General features: G+C 44.9%; 1 protein-coding gene across 1 annotated transcript in view; it reads left to right on the forward strand.

The window, feature by feature from the left end:
• Nucleotides 1-9,982: 9,982 nt before the first annotated feature.
• pigk (phosphatidylinositol glycan anchor biosynthesis, class K) overlaps nt 9,983-21,634 on the forward strand; it is a 101,950-nt gene continuing 90,298 nt past the window's right edge. The window contains exons 1-2 of the mRNA XM_067989868.1: nt 9,983-10,122; nt 20,448-20,501. Of these exons, the coding sequence (XP_067845969.1) occupies nt 10,015-10,122; nt 20,448-20,501 (162 nt within the window). The 5' untranslated portion in view covers nt 9,983-10,014. The remainder of the gene's footprint in view (nt 10,123-20,447; nt 20,502-21,634) is intronic.

Genomic DNA, 21,634 nt, shown 5'->3' on the forward strand with positions numbered 1-21,634 from the left:
CAGAGTTAGCGGAGATCCTTTAACCATTCTTTTTTCCTTCTTCATGGTCACTTTGGTTTGATCACCATCAATCACAAGATTAAAGGGTCAGTTTGCTAACAGCTATCACATTCCAGTATACCATAAAACATGATTAAACAAATAGAACTACTTCAAAATGTCCTAATATTTTAACACATCAATTCACACTCACCAATACTCAACACAACTTAAACTTCAAATCACTCAACATTTACTTCAAATCATTAAGCATTTAAGAAATTCAAAATGCCAATTTGTTATATAAATGTTAATTTCATATCTGGAATTAGAAATCATCACATAAATTACCGTAACCAGAATTTCACTGTGACCACAATAAAAGTCTGGTTTTCACAAATTAATAGATTAATTAACCTCAATAACTCCAATTTCATTCAGCAATATCTTAAACTGAACCACAAGACAGAGCACATAAAGTTATCAATATAGCACATGCTTTACTAAAACTCAGAAAATTACATCATCTTTCATTTTGTTCTTTCTTTGGGCACACTTTTCCAAGAAAATGTAAAAATACTGAATAAAACTGATTTCACAGCTAAACAAAAATCTTTGTAACATTACACAAAAGAGGAAAACACATAACGAGCATTAAAAAGGGGCATGGCCCACAACAGCGAAAAGAAAACACTCACAATGAGGACAGGCTTTTTAAAAAGACAGTACACCGAAATCAAAAGAACACATTCTGTAGCTTGTGGTCCTCTCCCTTTCTCCTATAACAAGCTATGAAAATTGTAAGGAATCTTACAACACCAGGTTATAGTCCAACAGTTTTATTTGAAAATCACAAGCTTTCGGAGCTTTCGTCCTTCGTCAGGTGTGTGAAGGTTTCCATCAAAGCACCGCATATATAGTCAGAGAACAATGCCTGGTGATTACAGATAATCTTTCCAACTGCCTGTTATCACACCTCTGCATGGATGGTGTTCAGACAGGGGAACATTACACCTAAGACCACTGAATACGCAAGCGGTCAGATTACAAAGACAGAGAGAGAGAGACAAAGAATGGCCAGTTGTATTAAAAACAGATAACTTATTTTTCCCCCCTGGTAGGGTTACATGTAACGTGACATGAACCCAAGATTCCAGTTGAGGCCGTCCTCATGGGTGCGGAACTTGGCTATCAATTTCTGCTCGACGATTTTGCGTTGTCGTGTGTCTCGAAGGCCGCCTTGGAGAATGCTTACCCGAAGATCGGAGGCTGAATGTCCATGACTGCTGAAGTGTTCCCCGGCTGGGAGGGAACCCTCCTGTCTGGCGATTGTTGTGCGGTGTCCGTTCATCCGTTGTCGCAGTGTCTGCATGGTCTCGCTGATGTACCATGCTCTGGGGCAGAGCAGCCAACAGCAAACTTTCACACCTCACAAACACTCTTTCAGAGTCTTGCAGGGACTAAAAACACTCAAACTAAAGAAAATTCTCCATTTTGTAACAGAAGAGGAGAGACAGAATCTTCCCTTGTCTCCTTTCTCCTGTTTTAAATCATTTATCCTTTATCTCTGCACTCCATTTTCAACCTCCAATGTTTCCTACTTAACTCAATTCTGAACCAATTTAAAATCTCTCATGGGAAAGACCTTTTACCAGGCTTGTGTTGGCTCTCCTGTTTAAAAGTTTTCTTCTTCTCCTCTGCTAGTAGGGCATCCGAATTGACAGCCACCAGCTGCCAGGATGCATTTTTTAAAATTTAGGTTCTACAGTGGTCAGCAGCACCCGTTTAAGGTCCGCATCTTCTAGTTCGGTGTGAGCTCTTTTAAAATCTCCCCAGGCTCGAGTGACCACTATAGGATTGTCTCCGTCCCTGATGAGTCCCAATTCCTTCGCCGACGCCTGGGCTGAGTCAGGTTTAAAAGGGACGGATTCCTGGACCAGTATGACTGCTCCTCCTCCCTGGGGGGTTGTTGTCCGGGTTACAATCACAGTCACAGGACATTCCCAATTGCCACGGTCCGGATTGTGACAACACGCAGCCTCCCTATCTAGTTGATCCCAGTCTGTATCGTCCCCTGGACTCCCCGTAGTGATAGACGACACTATAGTGGATTGGCGTCCCAGTTTACCTTGTAACTCGTAGACTATAAGTCTGCTTTAAGTGTGATCGGCCTCCCTGTTTGGTTGATCCATTATTTCTTTAAGGGCTCCCCTCACGTTCTCCAATTCTTGCCTCAAATCACATTCTCCTTCTCTAACTTCCTGATTTCCTCCTTATTTCCTTGTGCCCTAACCGTGAGTGCAGCAGTGGTACAACTACTATTATGCTGTTGTTGTAACATTACTGATAGGTCCTGTGACCTATTGACTTCTTGTTTTACCTGGCAAAGCTCTTTTTCCAGGTCGCCTCTTATTTGGTCGCCCTGATGCGCACAGAAATATGCAGCAGAGACCAACAACTGCCCACCTTTCTCCATTTTAATCTTTTTCTCGTCCACTTGTTTCCAGACATAATTAACCACCTTTTTATAGGTTTTTTTCCTCATTATTCCCCATCATAGACAATAATTCCGCTACGAAAAGATACTCTAGTTGCTTTAATAATGCATTTTCTACCTCCATGCAGCTGGCCATTATGGAACACGTTGACTACTGGCAGGTAATGCAAGTCTCCTGCATGCCCCTAAGGTTTCCTACCCAAACTGATGTATTGATCAAATAGGTCAGCCCTGGGACTTCGTTCAAAGAAAACAAATATCACTATATGTCAGGTCCTGCCGCAGTCGCCTGTTTCTTGGCAAGATTTGACCTGACTCCAATTGGATGTAGTGATACTTTATTAACTTCACACAAGGATCAACACATTCAAGTGTCTAAGCAGTGGTTATCAGTACAGAACAAAGAATTATATTACCCGTTCCATTCTGGGTAGAAGGTGTGTCCGCTTCTCGCTCCTCTTGCATCTACACTAACAATGTCTCAGACTCCTCCAGTTATACCCCAAAAGAACGGAACTGCAGTAAAATATATCCAATCACGTATTTCGCAAAACAACACGTACTATGGGACAAGACCTTGGAATCCCCTTATCTCTCCTTATTCTTAGCACAATGTTCTTTAGTTCCTGCATTGATGGATCAGCCTATAGACCTTGAAGCTAACGGGAGTTCTAGCTAGCTTCAGCATTCTAGTATGTCTGAAGGAGTGAAGATACCATCGTGGAGTGAAAATACCATTGTGTTCATCCCCCCACCTAGTTTGCAATAACAGGATGCTCATGGGCTTTTAGTCATCCTGCAGCCTTAGCAAGTTCATTCAAAAGAATTCTATCTGCTGACACAGCAATTTCAACCAGAGCTTTGACTATTTAACCCCTTCAGTTCAGCCTAGCTCCCCTAAATACCTTTTAAAACCTATATTTCCTTACAATTGGTCATGAACCTTTAGAGAACATTGCACAATAGTTTTTTGGCTTGAATTCTGTTCCTTGTAGAGCATATGTGTATTTAGCATTAGACCTGCATAAATGCATAACACTATACTTTTCTCAGTTAAACGTCATTTGCCAAACACTGGCCCATTCTCCCAACACATCGAGATCAGCTTGCAGTAGTCGAGCAGCCTCTACAGTCCTAACACTCGCACACGTCTTGATGTTGTCTGCAATCCTGCGGATCATTTCCCCAACACCTACATCTAGGTCATTATACAAAGGCAAGTTCTTTCCTTCTTTATTAATGAAAATAGTAAATAGGAAATGTCCTAACATTGTCCCCTGTGGGTCATCACTGCTAACCGGTCTCCAAGCAGATCCAAATACATTGACCACTATCCAAGATAGTAATAGTGTAAAAGGCAGAGAGGGGGAAGAATTTCTGAGTGTGTTCAGGAGAACTTTCTTGATCAGAACATTTCTGGCCCAATAAGAAAGGAGGCATTGCTGGGTCTGGTTCTGGGGAATGAGGTGGGTCAAGTGGAGCAAGAGTCAATGGGGGAACATTCAGGGAACAGTGATCACAGTATCATAAGGTTTAGATTAGCTGTGGAAAAGAACAAGGAGCAATCTAGAGTAAAAATACTTAATGGGAGGAGGGCCAATTTCAGTGGGTTGAGAACGGATCTGGCCCGGATAAATTGGCATCAAAGATTGGCAGGCAAAACTGTAATCGAACAATGGGTGGCCTTTAAAGTGGAAATGGTTTGGGTACAGTCTAGGTACATTCCCACACGGGATAAAGGTAGGGCAACCAAAGCCAGAGCTCCCTGGATGATGAAAGAGATAGAGTAAGATGAAGCAGAAAAAGGGGGCGTATGACTGATGTCAGTTTGATAATATAAGTGAGAACCAGGCTGAATATAGAAAGTTCAGAGGGGAAGTGAAAAAGGAAATAGAGGGGCAAAGAGAGAGTATGAAAATAGACTGGTGGCCAACATAAAAGGGAATCCAAAAGTCTTCTATAGGCATATGAATAGTAAACGGGCAGTAAGAATAGGGGTGGGGCCGATTAGGGACCAAAAAGGAGATCTACGCATGGAAGCAGAGGGCATGGCTGAGGTACTAAATGAGTACTTTGTATCTGTCTTTATCAAGGAAGAAGATGCTGCCAAAGTCACGGTAAAAGAGGAGGTAGATACTGGATGGGCTAAAAATTGATAAAGAGGAGGTACAAGAAAGGCTAGCTGTACTTAAAGTAGATAAGTCACCCGGTCCGGATGAGGTGCATCCTAGGTTGCTGAGGGAAGTAAGGGTGGAAATTGTGGAGGTACTGACCATAATCTTATAAACATCCTTAGATACGGGAGTGGTGCCAGAGGACTGGAGAATTGTAAATGTTATACCCTTGTTCAAAAAAGGGTGTAAGGATAAACCCAGCAACTACAGGCCAGTCAGTTTAACCTCGGTGGTGGGGAAACTTTTAGAAATGATAATCCGGGACAAAATTAACAGTGACTTGGACGAGGGTGGATTAATTAAGGAAAGTCAGCATGGATTTGTTAAAGGCAAATCATGTTTAACTAACTAGATAGAGTTTTTTGATGAGGTAACAGAGAGGGTTGATGAGGGCAATACGGCTGATGTGGTGTATATGGACTTCCAAAAGGCATTTGATAAAGTGCCACATAATAGGCTTGGCAGCAAAGTTGAAGCCCATGGAATAAAAGGGGCAGTGGCAGCATGGATATGAAATTGGCTAAGTGACAGGAAACAGAGAGTAGTGAATGGTTGTTTTTCAGATTGGAGGGAGGTGTACAGTTGTGTTCCCCAGGGGTCGGAACTAGGACCACTGCTTTTCTTGATATATATTAATGAGTTGGACTTGGGTGTACAGGGCACAATTTCCAAATTTGCAGGTGTTGACCGGAGGTCACCGGTTACGGTTATTGACTTAGTACAAAGAGAAGGGTCAATTCTCTCTTAACTCTCAATTTGCTTTATTCACGTCGTTAGATCATATACATATAGCTTATACGTCTGGTTAGATATAGACATGCAGTTTGCACCAGGTTATACAGTTTTATACCCAAACTAGGATCTAAACGCTATACGTCTGGTTAGATATAGACATGCAGTTTGCACCAGGTTATACAGTTTTATACCCAAACTAGGATCTAAACGCTATACGTCTGGTTAGATATAGACATGCAGTTTACACCAGGTTATACAGTTTTACACCCAAACTAGGATCTAAACGCACACCCACTAGGTTTCTCTGACACTCCCTGAGTGGTCACAGAATATAAAGGATAATACCCGAAAAGGAGAGCTGACGCTGGCCAGGCGTTCCGTTCTCTCTCTCTCGACGTTGTCTCTACGTCCCTGACGTAGGTCCTTCCACTTCCGCGATGGTTGGTCTCCTGAGTCTTCGCTCTGGCTCCACGCCGAGATTCTTCATTCTTATTCCGAATCTTACCTCTTCAAGCTGTGCTGTCTCTCTCTCCCGTTGGTTTAGGCTTTCTCGCCTAGTCTGTGTCTTCTCCTCATTGGCTCTGTCCCAAGGACTTAGGTAGCATTACCTCATTACTCCTTTTCTAAATAAGGACTTGTGTCTTATCACATCTCCTTTGTCTTTCACAAAACTTAGCTAATTCAAACCGGTTCCAGCCAGCTCAGGCCAGCGACTGAACTCAGGTTACTTCAATTCAAAAGTTGCTTTTGCCTGTGTGTCAGCAGTTCGGAATAAACTCAGTAGTTTCTGTAGCCCCTGGCCAACACAGGTGACACAAAAGTTGGAAGTGTAGTGAACAGTGAGGAGGATAATGATAGACTTCAAGGGGACATAGACAGGTTGGTGGAATGGGCACTCACATGGCAGATGAAATTTAACGTAGAGAAGTGCAAAGTGATATATTTTGGTAGGAAGAACAAGGAGAGGCAATATAAACTAAAGGGTACAATTCTAAAAGGGGCACAGGAACAGAGAGATCTGGGGGCATATGTGCACAAATCATTGAAGATGGCAGGGCAGGTTGAGAAAGCGGTTAAAAAAGCATACAGGATCCTAGGCTTTATAAATAGAGGCATAGATTACAAAAGCAAGGAAGTCATGATGAACCTTTATGAAACACTGGTTTGGCCACAACTGGAGTATTGTGTCTAGTTCTGGGCATCGCACTTTAGGAAGGATGTTTAGGCCTTGGAGAAGGTGCAGAAAAGATTTACTAGAATGATTCCAGGAATGAGGGACTTCAGTTACGTGGATGGACTGGAGAAACTGGGGTTGTTCTCCTTAGAGCAGAGAAGGTTGCGAGGAGATTTGATAGAGGTGTTCAAAATCATGAGGGATCTAGACAGAGTAGATAGAGAGAAACTGTTCCCATTGGCAGAAGGGTTGAGAGCTAGAGGACACAGATTTAAGGTGATTGACAAAAGAACCAAAGACGACGTGAGGAAAACTTTTTTTACTCTGCGAGTGGTTATGAACTGGAATTAACTGCTTGGAAGTGTGGTGGAGGCAGATTCAATCGTGGCTTTCAAAAGGGAATTGGATAAGTACTTGAAGGGGAAAAATTTGCAGGTCTACGGGAAAAGGGCGGGGAAGTGGGACTAGCTGGAATGCTCTTGCAGAGAGCCGGCACGGGCTTGACGGGCCGAAAGGCCTCCTCCTGTGCTTTAACCATTCTATGATTCTATGATCCATTGTCTACTGGCATTCAGCCAATTCTCAATCCACTGCAACAGATTACCACTAATTTCATAAGATTCTATCTTGTCCAGAAGCCTCTTATTGGAGGCTTTTTGAAAGGCCAGGTAAAAAATGTCTACTGGGTCACCCTTATCCACTCACTTGGGGCCTTTTTCAACCCATCTGTCCCGATTTTTCTCTTGTGCTTCCAGATATAATGACAGATAAAACAATGGTCCTATTATCTGGTGCGTAAGGCTTCGGACGAGGTGGGTGGCAGTTCTGCCTCAGGCTATTCAACATGCAACCACTGGGTGTGGTTTAAAAGTAGAAGGGAACGTTTGGTTTTCATCGAAAGGAATAAGTATGTAAATACATTATTCCAAGTAGCATACAATACCGGGAGTTCGACTGGGATTGTGAAATTAAGCGACAACAGGAGAAGATTTCCTCAGTGTGCTGTGTATAAACCTGCTTTTAAAAAAATGTTGTGCTGATTAAAATGAGGGATGTTGGCACTGGGCATGAAATCCCATTTTAGTAGGACTAAAGGAAAATACTGTGGATCCACAGTATCTGTGGAGAGAGAAAGAGAGTTAACGTTTCAGGTCGATGACCTTTCGTCAGATCTGGAAGGTGTTAAGAGATTACCAGCTTTTAAGCAAATGCAGACTGAGGAAAAGTGGGGTGGGGGGCACATGGAGGGAATATGAGAGAGGGTGATGGTGCAAGGCAAAATCAGATGGTATGAGACAAATATAGAAACAAAAAATGGGTCCAGAGGAAGGTGTAAGTGGTTACAGCATAACAGAGGGAGAGAGAAGCTTGGAAAATCTGGCCAAGAGGAGAAGGCTCCTGCGGGCCGGGAATGTGGCTGAAGAAAGGCGGGTAGATCCCAGGGGGTGCGGTCCATCCCGCCGGCTGTGTACCGATAGGGGATCCCCATCCCAAGCACCAGCCCACGCCTCCTCCATTCCCAGTGGCTCCGGTGCAGCCTTCCTCCATTACCAGCACCCGCTGTCCGAGAGAAAATGGGAGCGGTGGTTAAGATCCATTTGAGTACGTTTCTTATTGATCCCGGATTACCCCGGAGTCTTCAGGAATTAAAGATTAATCGCCCGGACACTGCTGTGAGCGAACCCCAAGAGAAAAATATCATAGGGGACATTAAAAAAAAGTTAGTTGATTTTTTTCTTCATTTTCTTTGAACACTTTTAGTTACAAAAATATCGGAGGTGGTAAACGGACTGGGAGAAAAAAATGAAGTACTCCCCGCGTCTTCGCTAGGATAATCTCGTCCAGACCTGGGGCTTCTCATGGGGGAATCTAGAACTAGGGGGCATAGTCTCAGAATAAGGGATCGCCCGTTTAAGACGGAGATGAGGAGAAATTTCTTTTCTCAGAGGGTTGTGAACCTTTGGAATTCTTTGCCCCAAAGAGCTGTGGAGGCTGAGTCACTGGATACATTCAAGGCTGAGTTAGACAAATTTTTGATCAGAAAGGGAGTCAAAGGATGTGGGGAACAGGCGGGAAAGTGGAGTTGAGGCCAAAATCAGATCAGCCATGATCTCATTGAATGATGGAGCAGGCTCGAGGGGCCGAATGGCCTACTCCTGCTCCTATCTCTTATGTTCCTCGGATACTGTGTGTGGTATGGCTGTGGAAGATCACCCTGGTGATCTTTAGGGATCCAATAACTATGACAGTCAAGGATTTTTACACCGAGGAGCTGCATCTTCATTTCCTTCCTTCCACCACAAGCCGTTGGTGATCACAACTCCATGTTCTATTATAAAAACAGATTTTCAGCATCCACAGTATTTTGCATTTGATTGCTTGTTCTATTATGTTTGGTCCTGCTACAGTGCAGGAAGTTTTACTGCTGGGGGACGATGGTGATTTTTTAATCCTCTCTCACATGAGCCCAGTTTTACTGGTCAAATTGGCTTCTTCAGTCTCATCTCTGTACATGAACCGACAGGCCCTTGCCAGACATCTAGTTTATCCAATGAAGAATTCGATGACTTTGATGTGATTCCATCCCTATGTTACACCGTACTTGTTATTGTTGCCATCAGGACTAACAGTGGCCTTGAAATGATCCTGTGCGATTCCATTGTATGAGTACTCAACGTGCTTTTAGTAAAGACCTTAAATCATTTATTTTAAACATTTGGATCAGGGAGAGGAGGAATTTGAACAGGATGTGTTGAGGGGGTCACTCCACTGGTATCCTACAGTGTGGCTTCATGGCCATTGTTTTTTCAAATTTGTTCTCACAATGTGGGTGATGCCACATTTATTGCACATTCCTGGTGGCCCTGAGAAGGTGCTGTGGGTCTTCTCCTTCAGCCACTGTAGTCCTTGTGATGATGACGCTCTCACAATCTTTATCTTGGTCAAAGAGGTAGGTTTTCGGGAGCGTCTTAAAGGAGGAGAGGTAGAGAGGCGGGAAGGTTTAGGGAGGGAATTCCAGACCTTAGGGCCTAGACGGCTGTACCATTTGCACATAAATAATCGCAAGCGTCATTAGCCTCACCATTATTTTGACAGCAAAATCTGGCCCAATATAGATTCCATGATGTGGAGATGCCGGTGATGGACTGGGGTGGACAAATGTAAGGAGTCTTACAACACCAGGTTATAGTCCAACGGTTTTTTCAAATAAAACTGTTGGACTATAACCTGGTGTTGTAAGATTCCTTCCAATATAGATTCAGCTAAGTACACTTCACAGCAAAGGAATTCGATTGTTAATATTGAAGTACAAATTATGCGGTTAAAAGGATATTAAATGTCAATGGGAACAGAGTGAATGAGTGGGTGAGGCCCGCAGGCAGCGCGGAACTGAAGTCTGCGTGCGGCGGAGGTCGCCGGACGATCGTAGGGCGTCGGTTCTACTTCCGGTAAAGATGGCGGCCCCCAGAGCCGGGTTGAGGCCGCCGTTCTACCTGTGGAGCCTGGGGATTGTGCTGGGCTCGCTCGTCAGCCGCATCGCTTCTGGAACGGAAGGAGTGCAGGTAGGAAGCGCCACACCGGGCCTGCGGGGTTAGTTTTCGCCGAAGGGCCGGCGATTCTGGGCCTTGTGCGGCAGGAACGGCCGAATGTGGTGAGTGCCTGGGCCACACGGACTGGGAAGCTCCGGCCTCCATTCCCGGCCTGTTGGTTCGGGTTCGTTGATAGCCTGGGTCAGGTGAGGGTGGGGCCACGTTTGGCCTCAGTGCCCCTGGTGGGTTTGGTGGGTGTGGAGACGGTTGTGGGAAGGTATTAACTTCAGGATTGTTGCTCCTGATCACCCTGCTGGAGTGTTGGGAAGACGACAGGTCGGGGATTTGTAGTGATGCACTGTAGAGTTGAATAGCCCATTGCTCATAAACGGAGAGTGGTGCGAGCGCCTGTAGAACCAGAGAGGAGGGAGGGGGCTGATTTTTTAAAAATTCGTTCACGGGATGTGGGCGTCGCTGGCGAGGCCGGTATTTATTGCCCATCCCTAATTGCCCTCGAGAAGGTGGTGGTGAGCCGCCTTCTTGAACCGCTGCAGTCCGTGTGGTGACGGTTCTCCCACAGTGCTGTTAGGTAGGGAGTTCCAGGATTTTGACCCAGCGATGATGAAGGAACGGCGATATATTTCCAAGTCGTGATGGTGTGTGACTTGGAGGGGAACATGCAGGTGGTGTTGTTCCCATGTGCCTGCTGCTCTTGTCCTTCTAGGTGGTAGAGGTCGCGGGTTTGGGAGGTGTTGTCGAAGAAGCCTTGGCGAGTTGCTGCAGTGCATCCTGTGGATGGTACACACTGCAGACACTGTGCGCCGGTGGTGAAGGGAGTGAATGTTTAGGGTGGTGGATGGGGTGCCGATCAAGCGGGCTGCTTTGTCCTGGATGGTGTCGAGCTTTTGTAGTGATGCACTGTAGAGTTGAATAGCCCATTGCTCATACAAGGAGAGTGGTGAGAGCGCCTGTAGAACCAGAGAGGAAGGAGGGAGGGGGCTGATAGGGAAATTATTTTTTCAAGCATGGCCTGGGATCAGGATAGGTTGCTTGTCAAAAAAAATTGTTGCTGCTGCTAATAAGCAAAGATTGGCAAGTCTGTGTGAGGAGGACCCGGTGGGTGCAGTTTATATCGCATCTGCGAGCAGAACAAAATGCTGTCCAGTGCTCCATGTGGGAAATGAACCATATCCCAGAACTGTTTATCCATCATAGTAAAAGTCCATGGGATCCAAGGGAGAGTGGCAAGTTGGATCCAAAATTGGCTCAGTGGCAGGAAGCAAAGGTGTTTTTGTGACTGGAAGGCAGTGGGGTTCTGTACGGTTCAGTACTAGATCCCTTGCTTTTTGTGGTGTGTGTATATATAAATAATTTGGACTTCAACGAAGGGGGCATGATTAAGAAGTTGGCAGATGACACAAAAATTGGCTGTGTGGTTGATGGTAAGGAGGAAAGCTGTAGACTGCAGGAAGATATCAGTGGACTGGTCAGGTGGGCAGAAAGGTGGAAAATGGAATTCAGAACAGCGAAGTGTGAGGTAATGCATTTGGGGAGAGCAAACAAGGCAAAGGAGTACACAATAAATGGAAGAATACTGAGAGGTGTAGAGGAAAAAAGGACCTTGGAGTGCATGTCCACAGATCCCTAAAGGCAGCAGGGCAGGTAGATAAGGTGGTTAAGAAGGCATAGGGGATACTCGCCATTATTAGCCGAGGCATAGAATATAAGAGCAGGAAGGTTACGCTAGAACTGTACAAAACACTTCTTAGGCCACAGCTTGAGTACTGTGTACAGTTCTGGTCACCACATTACAGGAAAGATGTGATTGCACTAGAGAGGGTACAGAGGAGATTTACGAGGATGTCGCCAGGACTGGAGAATTTTAGCTATGAGAAAAGATTGGAAAGGCTGGGGTTGTTTTCTTTGGAACAGGAGGCTGAGGGATGATTTAATTGAGGTGTATAAAATTATGATGGGACTAGATAGAATGGATAGGAAGGACCTTTTTCCCTTAGCAGAGGGGTCAGTGACCAGAGGGCATAGATTTAAAGTAATTGGTAGAAGGATGAGAAGGGAGCTGAGGAGAAATGTTTTCACCCAGAGGGTGGTGGGGATCTGGAACTCACTGCCTAAAAGAGTGGTAGAGGCAGAAACCCTCAACTCATTTAAAAAGTACTTGGATGACCAATTGAAGTGCCGTAATCTACAAGGCTATGGACCAAGTGCTCGAAAGTGGGATTAAGCTGAATAGCTCTTTTTCAGCCGGCACAGACACGATGGGCCAAATGGCCTCCTTGTGAGATGTATATCATCTCAGCTAAGATTTCTTCCACCCTCGTATCCCACTTTAACCTGTTTCTCTGACTGTTGCCATCCATTTAGTTAAAACAGCAATGGTTAAAATAATTTAAGGTGAACAAACTCATTGTGCAGATTCCAAAGTGGTGCTGGTGACGTCACAGCAAACTGTTCCTCCTGCTGCCTGGTGTAAAATATATAACTGTGACTGTGTTCTGATTGTGTTAGTACAGACATCTCTTCACTCTGGAATTCCCTCCCGAAACACCTCCACCTTCCTCTCTTCCTTTAAGAGCCTCCTTAAAGCCCACCCCTTTGACCAAGCTTTTTGTCACCCCATCTATTATCTACCCGTTTGCCTGATAACCCTTCTGTGAAGCGCCTTGGGATGTTCTTGTTGGATTAAAGGTGCAAGGTGTTGGTGAATATGATATTGAACGTCTAATTCAAATAAAAATTGGGTGAAATCTGGGCAAATTAAACTACTTGAGGGAAAGAAAGGACTTGCATTGATATAGTACCTTTCACTTCCTCAGGACACCTTGAAATGCTTAACATCCAATGAATTACTTTTGGGGTGCTGTCATTTTATAGGAGTACGTGGCAGCCAATTTTTGCACAATGTGGTCCAACGGACATTAAATGAAATGATTAACTAGTTAATCTGTCAGTCTGGGTCTGTTGTAGACTAATTGATAGAGATTCATTGCTACGATTAGTCAACAACTCCATTGTCGTTGTATTGTGCAGGATGGTTGAAGATGAACTAGTTGGACCTTGGTCCCTATTCGTCTAGCAAGTCCTATGTTGAGGGATGTAAGATAGCCAGCGTACTCAGAGCTCCCTGATCTTCTTTGAATAGTATCATGGAATCTTTTACATCCATCTGAGGGGGCAGTTTAACATCTTATTCGAAGGACGGAACCTCCGACAGCGCAGCACTGAAGTGTCAACCTAGATTCTGTGCTCGAGTCCCGAGTGAGACGTGAATCCATGATATTCTGACTCAGAAATGAGTGCTGCCTCTGAGCCAATGTGACATTTATGAAACTTAATTGCCTATGTCTTGCCAAATCCACAGTATCCATATCTGGATAGAGTACAAAAGCAAGGAAATTATGCTAAATCTTTATAAATCACTGGGTAGACCTAAGCTAGAGTATTGTGTCCAATTCTGGGCATGGATGGATGTCAAGGCCTTAGAGAGGGTGCAGAGGAGATTTTCTAGAATGGTATCAGTGATCAGGGACTTCAGTTATGTGGAGAGACTATCATAGAATTATTCAGCACAGAAGGAGGCCATTCAGCCCATCATGTCTGTGCTGGCTCTTTGAAAGAGCTATCCAATTAGTGCCATTCCCCTGTTCTTTAGCTTTAAAACTAACAATCTGGAAAATTCCAGACCAGTGAGATGGAAGTTTCCTCTGTCTGCTGGCTGCAAGAGTCCTATGTGACCAGAACCACTGGGACTGGACAAGCAACCCAGAGATCGTGAGTTCAAATCCCATTAAATCTGGTAATTTGTGGGCTGGTACCGGAATAAAATGACAATGAAAGCTGCAGTTTGTCATTAAAACCCAACTGGTTTACCACTGTCCTTCAGGGAAGGGAACCTGCCATTTCTACCTGTTCTGACCTACATGCGACTCCAGATCCCACACTACTTGGTTGACTCTTAATGCCCTCTGAGGTGACCTAGCAAGCCACTCAGTTGTAAAAACAATCAGGACAACTGGGGATGGGCAATAAATGCGGATGAGCCAATGCCACCCACAACCTGAGATGAAATAAATAAAAAGCCAACCCAGTTTCTCCTGAACATACCCTCCAGCATAAAACTTCCCCATGTTAAGAAATCTCACTCGGAGACCACAAGAAGGAGCGACACACTAATGCACTGGTGGGGGCTTTTCTGCAGATAGGTCTGGGTAGAGGGATTCTTACACTGTTCTGCAATTGATCTGCTGGAAGGTGGCACAAGGTGCCCAAAATGAAAAGGGTGGCATTCTTTACCACTGGCACCTTCCACCTCGGTAAGCGCAAAAAGAAAAATACAAATTATACACGCCAAATGAAAAAGAAAGGTTTGGAAAATTGCCTGTCGTAGTCTCTGTGTAGTTACTCTGCCCTCAGTACAGAATTCGCAGCCCCTCTCTGGTGCTGGTATCTACACATGGCACAACCTTTCATTAAAAGCAAGCATGTACAATATTCAGATAGTTATCATAAAATCATACAACACAGAAGGTGATTCGACCCATCATGTCTGTGCTGGCACTTTGAAAGAGCTGTCTAATTAGTCCCACTCCTCTCTTTCCCCAGAGCCCTGAAAATTTTCCATTTTCAAGTATTTATCCATTCCTTTTTGAAAGTTACTGTTGAATCTGCTTCCATCACCCTTTCAGGCAGTGCATTCCAGATCATAACTGACTGCATTAAAAAAAAATTCTCATCATCTCCTCTCTGCTTCATTTGTTCCCAGTGGGAACAGTTTCTCCTTATTTGTTATATCAATGCCCCTCATAATTTTAAACACCCCTGTTAAATCTCGAAGGAGAACAATCCCAGCTTCCCAGGGGTCAGTATTGGGACCACAGCCCTTTTTGATGTTAATGATCTGGACTTGGGTACACAGGGGATAATTTCAAAGTTTGCAGCTGACACTCTGAACGGTAAACATTGAGGAGGAAAGTAGCAGACTTCAGGAGGACAGACAGACTGGTGAAATATTTTTTTTTTATTCGTTCATGGGATGTGGACGTCGCTGGCAAGGCCAGCATTTATTGCCCATCCCTAATTGCCCTTGAGAAGGTGGTGATGAGCCGTCTTCTTGAACCGCTGCAGTCCGTGTGGTGAAGGTTCTCCCATAGTGCTGTTAGGGAGGGAGTTCCAGGATTTTGAACCAGCGACGATGAAAGAATGGCGATATATTTCCAAATCGGGATGGTGTGTGACTTGGAGGGGAACGTGCAGGTGGTGTTGTTCCCATGTGCCTGCTGCCCTTGTCCTTCTAGGTGGTAGAGGTTGCGGATTTGGGAGGTGCTGTCAAAGCAGCCTTGGCAAGTTGCTGCAGTGTATCCTGTGGGTGGTACACACTGCGGCCACAGTGTGCCGGTGATGGATGGGGTGCCAATCAAGCGGGCTGCTTTGTCCTGGATGGTGTCAAGCTTCTTGAGTGTTGTTGGATCTGCACTCATCCAGGCAAGTGGAGAGTATTCCATCACGATCCTGACTTATGCCTTGTAGATGGTGGAAAGGCTTTGGGGAGACAGGAGGTGAGTCACTCGCTGCAGAATACCCAGCCTCTGACCTGCTCTTGTAGCCACAGTATTTATGTGGCTGGTCCAGATATGTTTCTGGTCAATGGTGACCCCCAGGATGTTGATGGTGGGGGACTCAGTGATGGTAATGCCGTTGAATGTCAAGGAGAGGTGGTTAAACTCTCTCTTGTTGGAAATGGTCATTGCCCGGCACTTATGAGCTCATGCCTGGATGTTGTCCAGGTCTTGCTGCATGCGGGCACGGACTGCTTCATTATCTGAGGGGATGCGAATGGAACTGAACACTGTGCAATCATCAGCGAACATCCCCATTTCTGACCTTATGATGGAGGGAAGATCATTGATAAAGCAGCTGAAGATGGTTGGGCCTAGGACACTGCCCTGAGGAACTCCTGCAGCAGTGTCTTGGGGCTGAGAAGATTGGCCTCCAACAACCACTACCATCTTCCTTTGTGCTAGGTATGACTCCAACCACTGGAGAGTTTTCCCCCCCCGATTCCCATTGACTTCAATTTTACAAGGGCTCCTTGGTGCCACACTCTGTCAAATGCTGCCTTGATGTCAAGTACAGTCACTCTCACCTCACCTCTGGAATTCAGTTCTTTTGTCCATGTTTGGACCAAGGCTGTAATGAGGTTTGGAGCCGAGTGGTCCTGGCGGAATCCAAACTGAGCATCGATGAGCAAGTTATTGGTGAGTAAGTGCCGCTTGATAGCACTGTCGACCACATTGTCCATCGCTTTGCTGATTGAGAGTAGACTGATGGGGTGGTAATTGGCCGGATTGGATTTGTCCTGCTTTTTGTGGACAGGACATACCTGGGCAATTTTCTATATTGTCAGGTAGATGCCAGTGTTCCAGCTGTACTGGAACAGTTTGGCTAGAGATGTGGCTAGTTCTGGAGCACAAGTCTTCAGCACTACAGCCGGATGTTGTCGGGGCCCATAGCCTTTGCTGTATCCAGTGCACTCAGCCGTTTCTTGATATCACGTGGAGTGAATTGAATTGACTGAAGACTGGCTTCTGTGATGGTGGGGATATCGGGAGGAGGCCGAGATGGATCATCCACTCGGCACTTCTGGCTGAAGATGGCAGATGAAATTTAATGCAGAGAAGTGTGAAGTGATACATTTTGGTAGGAAGAATGAGAGGCAATATAAATGAAATGGTACAATTTTAAAGAGGGTGTAGGAACAGAGAGACCTGAGGGTGGACAAGTCTTTGTAGGTGGCAGGACAAGTTGAAAAGGCTGTTAAAAAAGCATATGGATCCTTGCCTTTATAAATAGAGGCATAGAGTACAAAAGCAAGGAAGTTATGGTAAATCTTTATAAATCACTGGTTAGCCCTCAGCTGGAGTATTGTGTTCAATTCTCGGCACCACACTTCAGGAAGGATGTCAAGGCCTTGGAGAGAGTGTAGAGGAGATTTACCAGAATGGTACAGGGATGAGGGACTTCAGTTATGTGGAGAGGTTAGAGAAGCTAGAATTGTTCTCTGAACAGAGAAGCTTAAGGGGAGATTTGGCAGAGGTGTTCAAAATTATGAGGGGTTTTGATAGAGTAGATGAGGAAAAGCTGTGTCTGCTGGCAGGAGAGTTGGTAACCAGAGGACACAGATTTAATGTAATCGGCAGAAGAACCGAAGTGGAGATGAGAAATTATTTTAGGCAGTGAGTTGTTATGATCTGGAATGCACTGCCTGAAAGGGTGGTGGAAGCAGATTCAATAGTAACTTTCAAAAAGGAATTGGATTTATACTTGAAAAGGAAAATATTGCAGGGCTAATGGGACACTGTAGAGGGAGCTTAACTCTGTATCTAACTCATGTTGTACCTCCCCTGGGAATGTTTGATTGAACACTGTAGAGGGGGCTTTATCCTGTATCTAACCCGTGTTGTACCTGCCCTGGGAGTGTTTGATGGGATGGTGTAGAGGGAGCTTTGCTCTTTATCTAACCTGTATTGTACCAGTCCTGGGAGTGTTTGATGAGATGGTGTAGAGGGAACTTTGCTCTGTATCTAGCCCGTGTTGTACCTGCCCTGGGAGTGTTTGAGATGGTGTAGAAGGAGCTTTGCTCTGTATCTAACCTGTATTGTACCTGCCCTTGGAGTGTTTGACGAGATGGTGTAGAGGGAACTTTGCTCTGTATCTAGCCCGTGTTGTACCTGTCCTGGGAGTGTTTGATGAGATGGTGTGGAGGGAACTTTGCTCTCTGTCTAACCCATGTTGTATCTGCCCTGGGAGTGTTTGCTGCTGACAGTGTTGGCCAAAATAGAAAAGGTTAGACTCCGTAGAGCCGACATCCCTCATGTTGAAGAAAAATTACCACTGGACTGCCTGGAATTTGTTTTAAATGACAGTGAGACAACTGGAACGAATTGAGTGGGAGCAGGATGAATATTGAAGACCTCTTGAGAATGATTATATGAAAACACTTGCAAAGTTGTAGTCGCTGAAATTAATTGACCTTCTAAAACTGCAGAAGAACACAAAATGGTGAACTCGTTAGCACACAGCATGTTTAGTGTGAGACCGTTTGTAATGTTCCATTCTAATTATCACCCCCACTCCGGTAAGTATAATTTGATAATGTGAGTCGCTCCAGGGACATGGATAGTGAAGAAAAGTTTAAAAATAATTTACTTATTAAAGAGTGGAGTTATAGAGATGTATTGTAAGGGACCTAATTGGATTTGCACAGAAGGTTTAAGCAATCTGTAGTAATTACTGGAGAGAGCACAGCTGGCTGGAGTTAATCAAATTGCCACCATACAAATGAGGTAGTGGATCAACTGGGACACGACCCCCCCACCCAGGAATTAAATTCTGAATCTAATTTCTAGGAAAATGATGAGGCTCAGATACGTCTAGTTGCAGTGACCCTAATTTATTTTAAGCGTAGATTTTCGAGATCCGTTTGAAGCATAATAGATGCTGTTCTGGCAAAACGAGCTTTGTATTTTAGTGCTTTCTTGATGGAATCTCAGGTGTGAGCTTATTATGAGTTGCCAAGGCAAATCTTCATTGATGATAAAAGCTGTGGAATTCCCTCCCTAAACCCCTCCACCTCTCATCCTTTTAAGACCCTCCTTAAAACCTACCTATTTGACCAAGCCTGTCCTAATGTCTCCTCCTTTGGCTCGGTGTCAAATATTTGTTTGATAACGCTCCTGCGAAGCGCCTTTATTTCCATAAACATTTGACTTCAGTGAATAGAATTTTGTACTTTCAAACTGACAGTTTTACTATTTTAGAGGAGCTATATCAATGCCACTCAGCTTTATCAAACTGCTACAAAGAATGCCTTTATCACAGGGACTGCAGTGTTTCAACACGGCGACCCACCACTGTCTCGTGGCAACTAGGGATGGGCAATAAATGCCAGTCTTGCCAGCGGCGCCCACATCCCCAGAATGAATTAAAAAAAAAGCCACTATGTCTCCTGTCCCTGCACTTTGCATGTCAGACTTCCAATTCCCCAGCCACATTCTCTATTTGGTTGTGGTAATGACTCAGCATGTCGTGCCATCCTGTGACAAACCACCTGAATTTCTACGCTTGCTGCACGTAGAGAGACTTGCTGCTTGAGCACTGTAATTTCGCAAGGAGGTTGGGCGAACAGCGAAAATGCCCCTTTGAGCAGGGGGAGGCTGGGGGCTGTAGGTGTGGACGCTGCAGGAGCACGAGGGGTGACGAGAGAAAGAGTGCCCATGGTGTCAGCGTACATGGTCTGTAGGATCGAGGAGGAGAGAGATACTTGCACTACGCATCAAGTGTTGACTTAAGGGGACAGCAAAACTGGCTCTTGCAATTTTTTGTTGTTTCGAGAAATGATTTGCTTTAATTGTGGTTAAATCCCAGCCAGACGTGAGTATGTTTTAAATCTCTTGCTTCTCCAGCTGTAGCCAAATCTTTGCACGCTGGAAGCACCAAGCTCAGAAGGCCTAGCTTTGCTAAGGTTGACCACAACTGAGGCGTAAGTGGCCGCGTCCTGTCAGTTTGAAAGTACAAAATTCTATTCACTGAAGTCAAATATTTAAGGAAATAAAGACCAGCTTTTCTTTTGGAATTCCTCCCAAGTTATTTCAGTCCGAGGCCACCAGATGGTACATTTTAGTTCAGCCTGAGGTGTCTCAAAATGCCCTGCTTCACCTGAGACTCTGGCATTAACGATACACTACTCAACACAGAAGGGAATCCCGAATGAAAGCCATTGAGGAGGCTTCCCTGATGGGGCAGCTGGTGAAGGCCGTGATTAGCTGAGCCATGCGATAGGGACAGTATAATTTTCTCCATAGTCCCTTTGATTTGGTGGGGGTGGGAAATCAGCCAGGGATCCTGCTCCTGATTGCTATCCAATGAAATTACTTGATGGAAATTATGCCTGCCTGTGTCTGCCTGCCTATGAGACAGCACACTCTGCACTCCCCATGAGTCAACAACCTGCTGACACTTCTGGTTAAGGCTCATACGTGAAGGTTAGCAGCTGAGACAAGGTACCAAAGGCCGACCGGCATCCATGGCACCTGTAAGAACATCTCAGCCCTGTCCGGTTTTCATCACATAGGTGGAGTTGCTTAACTACAGACCATCAGTGACGCTCCCAAACGTAAATGAAAGTAATTGAAAGTTTGAAAAGTTCTGATTGAAACATGAATGTCTGACTGTTTGTGACCAGCAAATGTAAGATTAAACAGAAGCAAACAAACCACAGGTAATGCTAAGCTTTCTGTTAGTAGTTGAGTTTATTTCCTAATAAATTTTTTTTGTTCATACAGCCTCGAGTAAAGCAGTTCTTCAGAAGTGGTCACACGAACAATTGGGCTGTACTGGTGAGATTTAATAAACTACTGGAAAGCTCGCAGCAGTTTTACATTGGTCATTGTAGCATGTCCCAATGCCTTGTGCTTGTTTTCAGACTTTTTTTAATATATGAATTAAATTCTCATGCTTGTTTTCAAATCCTTCCATGGCCTCGCCCCTCCCTATCTCTGTAACCTCCTCCAGCCCTGTAACTGAGTGCTTTGCACTCTTCCAATCCTGGTCTCTTGCACATCCCCAGTTTCCTTCCCCCAACCGTTGGCAGCCGTGCCTTCAGCTATCTAGACCCTAAGCTCTGGAATTCCCGCCTGAAACCTCTCCACCTCCCCCTCCTCCTTTTAGGACGCTGCTTAAAGCCTATTTCTTTGATAAAGCTTTTGGTCACCTGTCCTAATGTCGTCTCCTTGGGCTCGATGCCAATTTTTGTCTGATTACGCTCCTGTGAAGCGCCTTGGGTCATTTTACTGCATTAAAGGCGCTATATAAATGCAAATTGTTCTTGTTGAATGAGGTGAGAGATGCTAGTGCTGGGGATTGGAGGACTATCTGTTTCCAGCACCCTGGTGTCCACATCAAGTACTCTCTGGTCAAGTATAATGGTTTGAAGCAGAGTAAAGCTCCCTCTACAGTGTCCTAACAAGCAAACCCAGGTCAGGGAGCAGCACGATGAGATGCAATATAAAGCTCCCTCTACATTGCTCTGTCAAGTGCTCCCAGGTCAGGTGTAGTATAGTTTGTGTGATATAAAGCTCCCTCTACACTGCCTCAGTCTCAGAGGTACTGACCTAGTAATCAGAGCAAAAAAGGTGGAAGCCGGCACCCTCTTGCCTCTTGTCTGCCCAGCCAGGCTTCCCCCCCTTCTCCCCAGCCTGATTTCCACCTTCCCCTTTTTCCTTTCTCCTCTTTGCCCATGGTTATGTGCTCTCAAGCCCTCAGCTGTATTCTGGTTCTTCAGAACATTCAATTGAATTTCTTTTGTTAGGCCTTTCTTAGTATTAGAATGGCTACTCTCTCTGAACTATAAATTTAGCAGTCTCAACGGATGCCTCGTCCAGCTGCTAGTTGAAATATCCCCTGCTGTAAAATTCTTGCTGATAATTTTACAGTTGCTTTAGGAGCTTAATTTGCTGCGTGAGATATCGCA

The sequence above is a fragment of the Heptranchias perlo genome, chromosome 9 (genome assembly GCF_035084215.1).
Source record: "Heptranchias perlo isolate sHepPer1 chromosome 9, sHepPer1.hap1, whole genome shotgun sequence".
NCBI classification, from domain to species: Eukaryota; Metazoa; Chordata; class Chondrichthyes; order Hexanchiformes; family Hexanchidae; genus Heptranchias; species Heptranchias perlo.